The sequence below is a fragment of the Scatophagus argus genome, chromosome 4 (assembly GCF_020382885.2).
Source record: "Scatophagus argus isolate fScaArg1 chromosome 4, fScaArg1.pri, whole genome shotgun sequence".
Classification (NCBI taxonomy): domain Eukaryota; kingdom Metazoa; phylum Chordata; class Actinopteri; family Scatophagidae; genus Scatophagus; species Scatophagus argus.
The window spans coordinates 15,989,357-16,002,723 of NC_058496.1; the positions used below are offsets into that span (position 1 = coordinate 15,989,357).

Sequence of the window (13,367 nt, forward strand, 5' to 3'; positions counted from 1 at the left end):
TCCAAATGTATAAACCCAAAAGTCAGACCAAAAGGAAAAATATTATTACTCAGACTCTTGTGATTGTTGGGGCTGTTTAGCGTATGATTTTTTTACTATATATATATCAGAGTTTGTATCACTATTTGCTGTTGTCTTTATTGGAGCAGGTAAACACGAGAACTCTTCCTCAGTAACCTGCGCTCTGAAATTAGCAAAGTTTCACAGTTGCATTGTATGGATCTGTAAATGCCTGGTCAACAGACGAATAAATAAGTTTGACAATCAGACAGACATTTGATGCTTGACAGCTTTCAATGATGATATGAAAAAATATTTGAAAAAATATTGAGGTTTGATACTTATTGCCACAAGCATCGTTGCTCTGACAAACCTGGCTACATACGCGTACCTGCGCTTACCACCTGTCCATCACCGCTGACTCTTGCAGTTTCTTTATTGTTGACAGTAGTTTACAATGTCATTGTGAGCCTGAATGTTTGAACTTGTTTGAACGTACTACCAGTGTGGACATCAAACTGTTTAAGATCTAAAAATGACAACCTTTATCGAGACTTTGCAGTACAACAAACAGAGTCTTTAATTCCTTGCTGGTATGTGCAGTGACTGCGGCAGTATGCAGCCACTTCAATGAAAGTGAGCCCTTGTCTCTCCGGTTCCACGGATTCCTTAATGGCACCTCTGTTTGCTTCAGTGAGATGAGTCTATCTTAAGATAGACTCTCTCTCTCACACACACACACACACAAATCGCCATTCAGAGCCAGGAAACAGCCCCTGAGTGACCCGAGGGAAGAAAAGGTGCTGTATCTGATCATATCATCACACAATGAGAAATGCACAGTGCAGAGCTTTTATATGGCCGCTGCCGCCGGTGTAGTGTTCCCTTTGGCAAGAGTTCGGCCGGTGAGAGGGCTGATTGTCAGAGTGTTCTGGCTGAATGAAGAGACTTGGTGGTAGGGAGCCTCTGTGCCAATGATTAGTGATATTTGAGCTTCCCTGGTTGGCATATGCCAAGACAAATCACATAAACTTTGATCGCAGGCTGAGAGGAGTCACAGTCAGTATGTGTGTGTGAGAGAGAGAGAGATAAAGACACTGAGCATATTCCAAACCACACTTCCTCATTTCTTTCAGCCAGACCACCTGTCTGTGTGTTATAGTATAACAACTAAAAGGGACGTGACTCACCCACACAGCAGCATGTTCCATAATACCCATGATTACTTGTGGTTTTGCCCATTCAGTTAAGCACAGGAACAGATCGACTTTGTCTGGCAGGTGTGCTTTTTGCTTTCAGTCACTCTCACTGGCTGATATGCGCTCACTCACTGGATATTTAGGGGAAGTGAGTGTGATGATGCCTTTGTAGTGAAAGAGAGCAGCTTGTTTGGTGAAGCAGCAAAACAGATTCTGAGACTGATACCAATCATAGCATCTGTCACACAGGGGAAAAAATGTTTCCTCAAGGCTTATCCACACATGACAAGTTGCAGAATTTGAGCCAGGATTGTTGGGAGGGGTCAAATTTACTCTTTAATACTGTTCTAAGGATTTGGCTGAATGAATAGACCCTGGTTTGCGAGGCACATTTACCAGTAGCTATATAAAAGCCAAAAGATAATTTTGTAGTTTGGCTAACTTCAAAATAGCCATATAAACAACATATAAAATCTAAAAATGCAGAGTGTGCCAAAAGTCAGCTCCTGGTCTTGACTTCTGGGGAGCAAATGGATGCTTAGACGATGCAGTGATAAGACATTTTGGCTAAAACCTTGAAGTTGGCAACCGTAGTGTCCAGTTGCACTGTCGGACACACCTTCAAGCACAAGTAGAGCATTAAAGTGGTTCCCAGCCTCGTAAAGTAGGCAGAGGCAGAAGTCATTCTAGTTGCTGTGACTCTCAAGACATGCACTCACACACAAACACACACTGAGTGGTTGGTCCCTGGGGGAGCTGGCTGTTTCCCATGGGCTGTGTCCATAATAATAACGGTCTCAAATAAACAGGGTCTCTAATGAAGTCTGCCAGATGTGGGCTGGCCAGGTCAGCTCTCCTGTACGATTAGAGAGGAAGGAAAAGAAGGATGGATGTAAGGAGAGGGATAGAGGGGCAGAGTTTCCCCTGTAATTTCTGTAGCCAGTGGGGATTTGGTGGTAACTCTGGTTTCAGTTCCACAACAAACAACAGCCCCGTTTTTTTGTGGCAGCTTTGGTTTTAGTGGAAGAGCTATTTTTATTTCAGTACGAGGCTCGCTTCGTGTGATTCAAACTGTATGTAAGTGTGCATTTTATAATGCTGGATTTCTCTACCAGTGGTGGCATTGTCACCGTGGTCAGCCATTATATGCTGCTGGAAAAACACAAGCGAGTGCAAAAAAAAAAAAATAAATAAATAAATAGAAGAAAGGAAAAACAGGAGGCAAGGAGAGGAGAGAGGCCCCCCTTGGGCAAATGCTTTTAAAACAGATCAGCCAAGACTAAAGGGGACTTAGCCCAGGCACAGGACCAAACAGCCAGGAAATGAGAACGAGTGGTGGGGAGCCAGGAGAGATGAGGGGAGGGGTGGCCAGAGGTACAAACGTACTCCACTAACACAGTTTGATCTGGATGAAAGCGCTTCCTCGCTGAAGGAGACACCTGAGAGAGAAAGACTTTGACATAACAGTCTTAAGGTATTATCACAACTTGTGTCTTATTTACATCTTTTGGCCATCCTCTGTGAGATGTGGAAGCTTGGCAAACTGTACTCAAACAAAATCTGAGAAGAGAAAGCCAAAGCACTATCAGTCACTCATTTGGTCTATGAAAATACTGAAAATGCCCATCATAATTTCCTAAAGCTCAAGATGATATCTTGAGCTTTATTTTTTAATGACTTTTTTGCCCAACTGACTCAAAAACGTCAGAATAGCCAATTTACAATGAACATAAATCACACACTTCACAAGGACAGCTCAGCAGCGGACTGAATTTTCTGATGATCAGCTAATCAATTGTTTGTTTCTACTTCAACCATGGCTTGCTGCAATAGCTAGTAATTTGGGAATAGTTGGGATACGCACAGCTTTTCGTGCAGTGAAGGATTGCTGAGCTTTTGGATGCTTTCACCCTCACTTTTACATACAGATAAAGAATAAATTGATTTAGCCTGCTAAAACTCTCTGGCCGTCTCCTGGCTTGTGTTTGTTGCTGCATCAGACCTTAGCAATCACTTTGTCAAATACAGTGTCATAAATGATGGAAAGATGTAAATGTGAATATAATCCAAGTTTAAGTTGCTTTACTTGCACCCTAAACATTAGTTGTGCTAAAATGTATAAAAGGATTATTTAGAATGATCTGAAATAATCCTAATTATTATATCACTTACTGAAATGGAACCAGACACTGATTCTCTCTCACACAGAGCTTTTCACGGCACAGTAATTTAATAAATGCGCAACCTAATTCACTAATCTTCTTAAAATGGATTCGGATTGGGGCCCGTACAGCTGCCAAAATCTGTGTTCTCATTCTAGGTTTTTATTTGTGTACAGTGCACATGTGTAGCCCACATATTACATTCAAAGCCTCTGTCCCCGTTTGTGTGTGACCTTGGAAAGATGGCAGATGGCAGATTGGCCCGACACTGAGGAAAACCCCTTTAGAGTGACGCCTGGCCAAGGGTCAGATGTCACCCCAACATCTGCTGCAGGCTCAGGCCGCCGCCCGGCCCTGTTATACATCCCATCAGTGTGTCTCAGACCTGTTGCCATAGGCTGCTGTGTCAGTGGTGGAAGAAGAGACAGCCCAGAAGTGAGCACAGAGGAGAACAATGAGGACTACTGGGGCACGGATGACAGAAAAGATAATAACAGTATCGGCCTTACCACAGAGATAATTTCACTGCTGTCCTGCAGTTATGTGATACCCCCCAAACACCTGATATATCTGATTTGTGCTCCTCTTTTCATGTCTTCTTTATTTACCTTTCCAGCAGCCCGGTTTACCTGCTGCTGTGGAGATTATCCCACTCGCCAGGCCAGCAGATTTCTCTTGTTGAAGCAGCTGCTTTGCTCTGTTTGTTTTGAATACAGTCAAGACTCCATAAAAGAGTCGTTGAATATCTTTTGTCTTGCATCCCCTACTTTATACGTTTGTGCTCTCATTGAGGCAGTTAAGCCTGATGCCTGTAAAAGCTGTTTTGTGCTGAGCGTGTATTTGACATGCTCCTGCCAAACTAAAGAGCAAACTGTTACCCTTCTTTGCCTAGCGTGTGCTACAGTTGACTTATTACTAGCACCTCGGCCAGAGTGCGTTTGGATAGTACGTCCACGTGCACCGAGGTAAGGGCACAGGGGCTCTATCTGTTTGTCTTTTAGGCCTTGGTGTGAGACCCTGGGCTGTTTTGCAACAGCAGATGCCAGGTTTCAGGTTTTTTCAAGTAACCATAAAGGGAGGCTGCCAGTGACTGTCGGGTTAAGAATCAGGACAGGAGACTCTTTAGAGTAAACACCAAAATTCCTTCTGAACTGGCAACCCCTTTCAGTCTCTCTCAAAAACCCAACCAAACTGGTTTCGGTTTCCTTTCTTTCAGGCTCTTTTGTTTGTCCCACTGCTTGTGTGTGTTTTGGATTTTAAGCTTTGTCTTTGCCTTGTGCTTGGCCTCAAACATCACAGACCACTAAAAAGGTTCAGAGTAACTTGGAAGAAGGTTTTGGGTGAGTGAGCAGGAGTCAGTTGAGACTTATAAATCCTAATGTGCTGTCTTACAAATGAAAAGGGAAAAGAAAGTGCCAGCAACCATACAGCTTTGAAGAGAGGAAGTAAAACCAGTGATGAGAAAAAAGGGGGGAAAATTTGATCCATATAACGAATAAAGAGACAGAGAGGGAGAAACAGGAGGAGAAGGCGAGGGAAGAGGAGGTGTAACAGCTGAATACTCTCTGGCCTGTGGTCAACTCTGAATGGGGAAGAAAAACAATGGGCCCACTCATCCTTGGCTCTCTGTCACTCTCGTTTTTCATTTCTCTGCCAAGTAGTGGCTGGCCATTCAGATACCAGCACTGCAAAAAATGTCAAGATGTCCTTGAAGGGAGTGGTGAGTCTGAAGTAAAAAATATGATGTTATTGAAAAAAAAACATGCTAGTAATTTCATGTAAATTTCAAGTCAAATCGATGTTGATCTTAAATCTTTATATATAGATAAATACTTCTTCCTGGCCTGTATGAAAACTTTTCTCCAGCAAAAACTCACACACACTAACACTTCCACTCAAAATGACAAATTCATGATTTTGTTTTTTGGCTGAGCATGGCCCCTGTCTGTGTCTAGGCTTGAGGACAGTAGTAGGATGGGGTGCCATGGAGAGGAAGGAGGCGAAGTGGTGGGATCGGGGATGTGGGAGGAGGGGGGGGTGAATGGCCGGGGCAGCAGCTGCTGTCTCCTCATTAACATGCGCACCTGCTCCTTGCGGCCTTTTTCCAGCAAGCTCGTGTGGCGCCTCACGACCTCAGCACCCGCCACCACTGAGACCTAAACTGGACTGGCCTTCTAGCAGGCAGATCTGCTGCCGCTCCCCGCCCCCCCCAACTTGATCTCTCCCTCACACACACACCAATATACAATTGAATATCATCGACATCTTATTCAGTCTGGGTTGTATGCATTTAAAACATGTTACACTCTTTCATGAGATGAAAAGGTCAAAGTTTCTACTTAATGATTTTCGGCTATATAATTATTCAACTAATAAAAAAGAGATTTTTTTATTTGCATGTAACTGATGTGACTTTCACTACTTGTTTGACCTTAATGCTACAATGATCCCACGCTAAATGACACTCAGCCAAGGTAGCACTCTGTGCTCTCTACGTGGTGACATGCCACCACTCAATACTACTGTTTATGCAGTGGGCAGCCTAGCATGTGATGTTTTCTTTTCCTTACCACAGTCCTAAGGCTGCCTAATCCCCCGAGAGGGAGACCCTGTCTAAACACACGCCTGTCCCTACAGAGGGGCCACGGCACACACACACACACACATAAACACTGGACCCCCTGGGAATGTTTGGGGACATGGTGCTGCCAGCCCCTCAGGGCTAACAGACTTGCTGGCTCTGGTCAGGTATTTGAGAGTGACGGCGGGTTTTAATGTCATGAGAAGGCCACTTTGATGTCGGCAGGATGTTTTATGCACAGTGTTGTTTCTGTACAACATAACAATATTCAAATAGAATTGTTTTTTGTTTGTGCTACAAAAAAGCCTCCAAAACAAAACAAAACATTGATTTCTAGACATTCCATCTGTAATTTTTCTCTCTTTCCAAAAATCTTTCTTGGCAGAGGTTGTGCCTTACTGTCTTCTGTTTCATCCTCTTCCCATCTCTTGTTTGATGCTTGAGCAAGTTCTTTCTGAGGAGGGAAGAATAACAAGCACTGAGGTGGTGGCATGGTGCTTTGAAGTTGCCATAATGTTGGCTTGCAGCTCAAACACTGTGGCATAGATGCAGCCTTGTCCTCGGGATGAATGATTGCTGACAAAAGGGTCAAAACCAGTGCGTTTCAGTCCCGCTGACGAGTTCCATGATGGCTGTTTTTCTCCTGTCTCAACTCTTGGAAAGGACGGATTAGGAACAAGAATTCCAAATACTGTCCTTTTTTTGTTCTTGTCTCTTCTGCTATTGAACAGATACTTTGTTCTTTGTAATGACCAACCCTCCGTGGCCACCCAGCGTTGTTGACAACAGCATTGAATCTGTGAAGATGATGAATATGGGGATGTAATGTAGCAGGTCCGAGGTGGTTGGAACTGGTGTCAAATAGAGCTACATAAAGGGCTTGGTGCTGGACCTCAATACTTTGTTACCGACAGAAATGTGTCTGTACTACACTCTGTATTGAAACTGTCAGTTGGTAGTGAAGGCATACATATATATACTCTTGTCATCACAAGGTTGTCAGGTGACCAGTGGAGAATTCAGGAAGTCACTGCATCCGGTCAAGAAATAGTTTCACACACAACGCCCATGGATCCATTTTTCCAGTCTTCAGTTTTTATACGGAGTAAACAAATGAGATATATGTGTTAATTACTGAGCTTTAGACAGCTGGTAGGTAGATTTTGAGTCTTATAACTTTCAGGCAGGAGAGGGAATACTCGTGTTTCTATTCCCGTTGAACTAATCATTTCATCACATATTCACAGATTCAAAATTTAATTATTTAGATTGTAGACCTTTAGGCAAAGTTCTTGTACGACTGCTTGTGTGGCGACAACATTTAATATTTCAGGAGTCTGGCCTCTATAAGATTAATGAGATATATTAAAATTAGTTTGGCCTGACTGACCATCACCTTCAGTATTACGTGTGAATATGCATGCTGTTCTGAACTGAACGTACAAGGTCTTGTGCTTAAACTTCATACGTAATCTTCCTGTGTGTGTGTGTGTGTGTGTAAAAGACTGTACTCTGCATAGGTATGAGTGTGTGCGTGCTCCGTGTGTGTGTGGCCCCTTTGTTGAGCTGTGCGTATCCTCGGGGGACACCCTTCAACTCCTCTCATTGTAATTGTAAATGTGTGAATGTGTCCCTGTGATCCGCAGCAGCTCTGTCTCTGAGAGGGACTGAGTGGCGTTTATGGCTCGGACACAACCTGTGAGAAACATCACAGGAGTTCGTCCCCCTCCTCCCCCTGCTCAGACCACTCTGTTTTATAGCCTGAAACACATTGTTCACAAGGGGGTGACGGTAAAAAGACGAATGTCCCGTTTAAAGCATAGTTACTCATGGCGGTGTTGCCATGTTGTAAAAGCAGCAGGACGATTTCAGCTTTTGAGAGAAATGGATAGTTGGCCCTATTGGTAAAGGCTGTTACCCAAGCAGCTGATTTATATGCATAGTCCCAGACAAAGGGATGACCCTACCTAGTAGAAAATATTGCCTTACCCCTGTGAACTCCTCAATCAGTCGTAAGCTGCAAAAGATTCAATGGATGAAACTAGTTTTTGGGAATTCCCGTTGACCAGATCCATTCATTGTAATGCTAATTTCAAGTGAGTAAATAAATAAAGATTGGACATTTATTAGAAGACCAATATGTCTTGAAAATAGAAGCTTTTTATTATATCATTAGTAAATTGCATGTGTTTATGATGTAATGGTGGATACATAATCTTTTTACATTTTTCTTGCCTACTCAGTTAGTCTAGTTCAAGATGTTGTACTTTAAGCAATCCAGACAAACCTATAAAATGCAAGCCATCATTAGAGGGAATGTCATGCAGTAGATGTATTTCTAAAAACAAGCCCACTTCAGAAGTTATTATTTCTGTTATTTTTTAATTGTGAATAAACAATTTTGCAAAATTGTAATTAACAGCATGCATACAGGAAGTCACTGACTTTGCTTTTCCTGATAAATAACGTATCTTGTTATTGAATGGTACCTCTGATATAGTAGGTGTAGGCTAAAGATAAATACAATGACAGTCTGCTGAAGTCACTTACCTCTAATTCCTCACTTCTCAATGGCCATAAAACTGTTGCTGACCTCTCTGCTTGTGTTTTCTCAGGTGCCGGGATGGATATGTAGGAAGCAGGTGCCAGTTTCATGACCCATGCACCACCTCGCCATGCATGAATGGCGGCACGTGTCATGCTGTGCCCAAGGGGAATACTGTGGATTTCAGCTGTACCTGCAAATTGGGCTTCACCGACCGCCGCTGCCTGACGCCCATCAACAATGTCTGTATCAGTGCGCCGTGTCATAACGGAGGCACCTGCGAGCTTGAGAGTCTCCAGACCTACAAGTGCCGCTGCCCACCTGGATGGTCAGGTAAAACACCCAGCAGTATTATGACAGAAGGGGGTCTGAGAGGTTGAAAGATGATCAACAGTGTTGAAAAACAGAAAAAAGAGCATTTGGGATTTGAATGATTGGGAGGGTTACCAAACAGGCTAAACTAGAAAGTAATATCTCTATGCCCTCAGGTAAACTGTGCCAACAAGCTGACCCCTGTGCCTCCAACCCATGTGCCAACGGTGGCCAGTGCTCCGCCATTGAGTCCCACTACATCTGTACCTGCACGCCTTTCTTCTCAGGAAAAACCTGCAAACAGGACGTGAACGAGTGCGATACAAGCCCATCGCCCTGCAAGAACGGCGGGGAGTGCATTAATGATGTTGGTGGTTACCGATGCAAGTGCCCGACAGAGTACACAGGCAAGCACTGCGAAAGCCGGTACCTGCCCTGCAGCCCATCACCCTGCCTTAACGGAGGCACGTGCATCCAGAAGGGAGAGACCAGCTATGAATGCTCCTGTGTGCCAGGTAGGAACATTACACTCAATTCAGTGAGGCAACTAAGAGCAGGAGAGTCCAAAATTTACTTACTTACCACTTTATTCTATAACTTTATTATCTGCTGGAGTATAAATGCTCCACAGAAGATAAATGGTTTGCAGACAATTATGAAAAAGATGTAAAAAAAAAAAACCTGTGGTTTTATTACCAGGTTACTGAGAAAAAGTTGGTAGCTGATTAGAGAGTAGAGAGAATGAAGTACAGTAGCAGATTTAATAGCTACTGCTACTGTGACCAGTGCTAGTATGCTCCTGGCTGGCTTTTACATTAGCTGTCAGCTCAGAAACTACAGCAGTTAACCAACTACCCCTGCGAGTGGATGACAAAACGACAAGCAGGCAGGATTTTTTTTTAGATCAGAGAGCTTCAGTGAAACTTATCTATAAATATATTTATTTAATGAAATAATGATAATAGTCCTGATAAAACAGGATAGGTGGGACTAAAGGGCACAGTACAGAGAGAATTTAAAGAAGCTCAGGAACAGTTGTCGATTAACCCTGAAAGTCCTATTTTATCCTATCCTATTTTACAAATATAGGTGATGAATTTCACAATTCCACTTTCAGGTGTCTGCTGGCCTTTACAGAGTTTGTGTTGTTATTAAGGCTTTAGTTTTTTTAAAAAAAGTTCTTTGGTTAAAAATATCGATGAAATCACCCAGATCTGTTATTTGTAAGCTGACATGAATCATGTGATCCCATTAAGGTCAGGTTATTCATTTCTGAATGCACTCCTGAAGTCTCTCAACTTAAATTTAAATATCAGGGCCTGCTAGTTGCTGGCTAAATGATGATGTCATTTAAGGCAGGGCTGTTCCTGCTTATGTTATGTGTTTGGTGTGTGTGTGTGTGTGTATTTCTGTTTTTGGTGTGTACAGTGTGTGAACAAGGCAGAGCAGGAAGGCATTGGGCTTATCGTAAGGAAATGGTCAAAGGACAACATTCTTTTCACATAGCGGAGTAAAGTAAAGCTTGCTGGGACTATGGTCCTGCCCACCACCTCATCACCTTCACACAGACTACAGACTACCTTTGCCTTGTTTTTGTTACCACTGAGTGCAGGAATTCATGTAATAACTCTGTGTAGCAACTTGTTTTAACAAGCTATTCCCTGAAAAAGAGGGAAAAAACAAATTTATCCTTCAACACACTTCATAGTTAACTTTTAGTGAGCCGATGATCTAACTCCTCCTGGTTACCTTTGGAGTAACCTCATAGAACAATATTTTTAAGAGTGGCTTTCATGTTGTTCCTGCAAATGAAGATGCACATGTATGAACCCAAGCACGTGAATGACAGCATACACATTGTTTCACGGTGGTAATATGTCAAGAAAAGTTGAAATTCATCAGCAAAATGCAGGCATGAAGAAAACTGCAAGCTAGTGAACTTATATGTAAACAATGCAGGTTTCAAATATTTCAGGAAAATTGTTGGCAAGTGTTTTGTGAGGAGGGAATGCATTTAAGAACTAGTTTGTTATTTATAAAAAACAATCTCAAACAAGGTGGTTTGTTTGTTTTTCACTTGTCATGTTAATGGACATGAAAGCTTCCTTACTGTTAAAATCAAGCCACCTGCTTTTGCTTTGTCTCTTGTAGACAAAAAAATGTGTTCAAGCGTCATGCTGTGGGCTTGTTATCAATGGATAAAAAGCAAAATAAAGTAATTATTTAAAAAGCAAAATTGCCATTTTAGGTGTGAAGCAGGAATCATGATGTAATGGAATTACTGGTATATAATGATTCTTGTCATTTCCTTTTAAATATATTGAGTCACTTTTTATTTTGCAGAAATATCTTGTACAGCACTTTCTGACATGCTGATAACAGTCACCTTTATTAAACATATGCCTTTTAGTCAGAAGTAAACAAACAGTTGCTCAGGGAACAGGTTTTTCATAATTATGAGCAAGACTCCTGGCAGTCACAGTCATGATTTGTACTGAGCTTCATTTTTTTATGTCCATCAGGCCACATATACAGTCCAGTGGTTGTTTCTTACATAACTGTACAGCAGCATGGACGTTATTACATGACAAGGTTGCTGCAGACCTCAAGGGAAGGGAACGGCTGCCTTCTCTCTTGGCAGGAAAAAGACAGTTGGCCACATTTAACTGTAGAGAGGTTTCATTCCTTTTGCTGTTAATGGGAGCTTGACGTTTTCAAACTAGGAGGGATGAGCAAAAGGAAACCTAAAGCCTCCAGTTCATGGGAGTCTGATATTTATGTTTCTCTCGTTGCTTTAGGTTTTACAGGAAAAAACTGCAACCACAACATTGATGACTGTCCAGGTCATGAATGCCAGAATGGGGGAACATGTGTGGATGGAGTCAACACCTACAACTGCCAGTGTAAACCAGAATTTACAGGTTTGTATAGTGAAGTTAAGTAATTGAATTTACTATCACCTGAGTATTTAGAAGGTAAACTTTGACCTTTGACCCCTTGTTCTCCCATAGGTCAGCTCTGCACAGAAGATGTTGATGAGTGCCAGCTGATGCCCAACGCCTGCCAAAATGGCGGCACATGTCACAACACCTACGGCAGCTACCAATGTGTGTGCGTGAACGGCTGGACTGGCGATGACTGCAGCGAGAACATCGATGACTGTGCCAGTGCTGCATGCCACCACGGATCCACATGTCATGACCGCGTAGCCTCTTTCTACTGTGAATGCCCCCATGGTCGCACAGGTGTTTAAATGTTTATTTCAATTTAGGGGAATTTAGCTCTCAAGACGTGACAGGAAAATGGTTTTATTTGAGAATGCAACTTACACACTTAGATTAGCGAGCTTTGACACAATCACACTTCATGGGTTGTGAAGAATACGGGAATTAACCAATTAAAACTAAAATTAAAGGCTGTAAAGTCAACATCAGTGAATGATGTCATCCAGAGAAAGCGACATTCATTACTGCTGATCTTCGGTTTTTCCCGTGACTTTGCATAGGTTATTATCCTTCATTTTCTTCCCCAAATGCAACAAAATCTTTCAATTCTTACTTTGTCAACATCTTTCAGTCTAAGTCATCTTACCTCAACATGAGAAGCACTGGTGATTGCACTGGCACAACAGGAGGGAATATAGTATTGGTATACAAGTGACTGGTTTGGGCGAGTTGCAGATCATTAAACATAGAAAAGTTTAAAAGAGTATTCCACTGATTTAGCATCACACTAACTAGTGCCTGTATTACCCCACAGTGCAAATCAACCATTGACAGTTTGGTTGACAATTTAGGTGTGTTACGCAAGAAGCGACTAATGTTGCTTCGAGCCACTAGCCTCAAGCTGAGATCAGGATGGGGCTACAAAGGCCTGGTAAACTCACTTATATCTGACTCCACAACCGCACATTTTTATACTTTTTTCAGACTTCATTTTTAGCATCAACAAAAGCTGACTCAAGTGATATCACTTGAGGTGGATTTTATTTATTTATTTTAGCCGTAAAATGTTTTATACAACTTTTTCACTCCCTGTGAACAGAGTTTGATGTGTACAATCTGTGTTGTTCCCATTTTCACTGGTAGAAGTGATGGGAAGATGTTCAGTCCAGTATTAATATCTTCTGTATTGTGTTCCAGGACTGTTGTGCCAGCTGGACGATGCCTGCATCAGCAACCCTTGTCAGAAAGGCTCCAACTGTGACACCAACCCCGTCAGCGGAAACCACTTCTGTACCTGCCCATCAGGGTATTTCGGAGCTTCCTGTGATCAAGATGTTGACGAGTGCTCACTGGGTAAAACTTCCTGACCTGCAGACTTTTTATCTGTGTTGTCTAGTTTCAAATCTGAATGATAGAGAATACATTTCGACTTTTGCTATCTCAGAGAGCTGGTCAACTAAACTACTGTCAAAAAGGCTTTTGAACTATCATACATGCATTTGTATCTCTTTTATACAAGCCATAGTATGAGTTCACTCTTGCCTGTTATTTTGGGTGTTCTGGTCCCATAATTGTGCCCCTAATCACAGTAAATATCAGCCTCAGGGGTATTATTGCTGTAAT

General features: G+C 42.3%; 1 protein-coding gene across 3 annotated transcripts in view; it reads left to right on the forward strand.

Moving 5' to 3' along the window:
• Positions 1-13,367, forward strand: part of LOC124057352 (neurogenic locus notch homolog protein 1-like) — a 39,193-nt gene that overhangs the window by 3,509 nt on the left and 22,317 nt on the right. For all 3 annotated transcript variants that reach the window (XM_046385477.1, XM_046385478.1, XM_046385479.1), the window contains exons 3-7: positions 8,558-8,820; positions 8,976-9,314; positions 11,598-11,720; positions 11,811-12,044; positions 12,942-13,097. In XM_046385477.1, the coding sequence (XP_046241433.1) occupies positions 8,558-8,820; positions 8,976-9,314; positions 11,598-11,720; positions 11,811-12,044; positions 12,942-13,097 (1,115 nt within the window). The remainder of the gene's footprint in view (positions 1-8,557; positions 8,821-8,975; positions 9,315-11,597; positions 11,721-11,810; positions 12,045-12,941; positions 13,098-13,367) is intronic.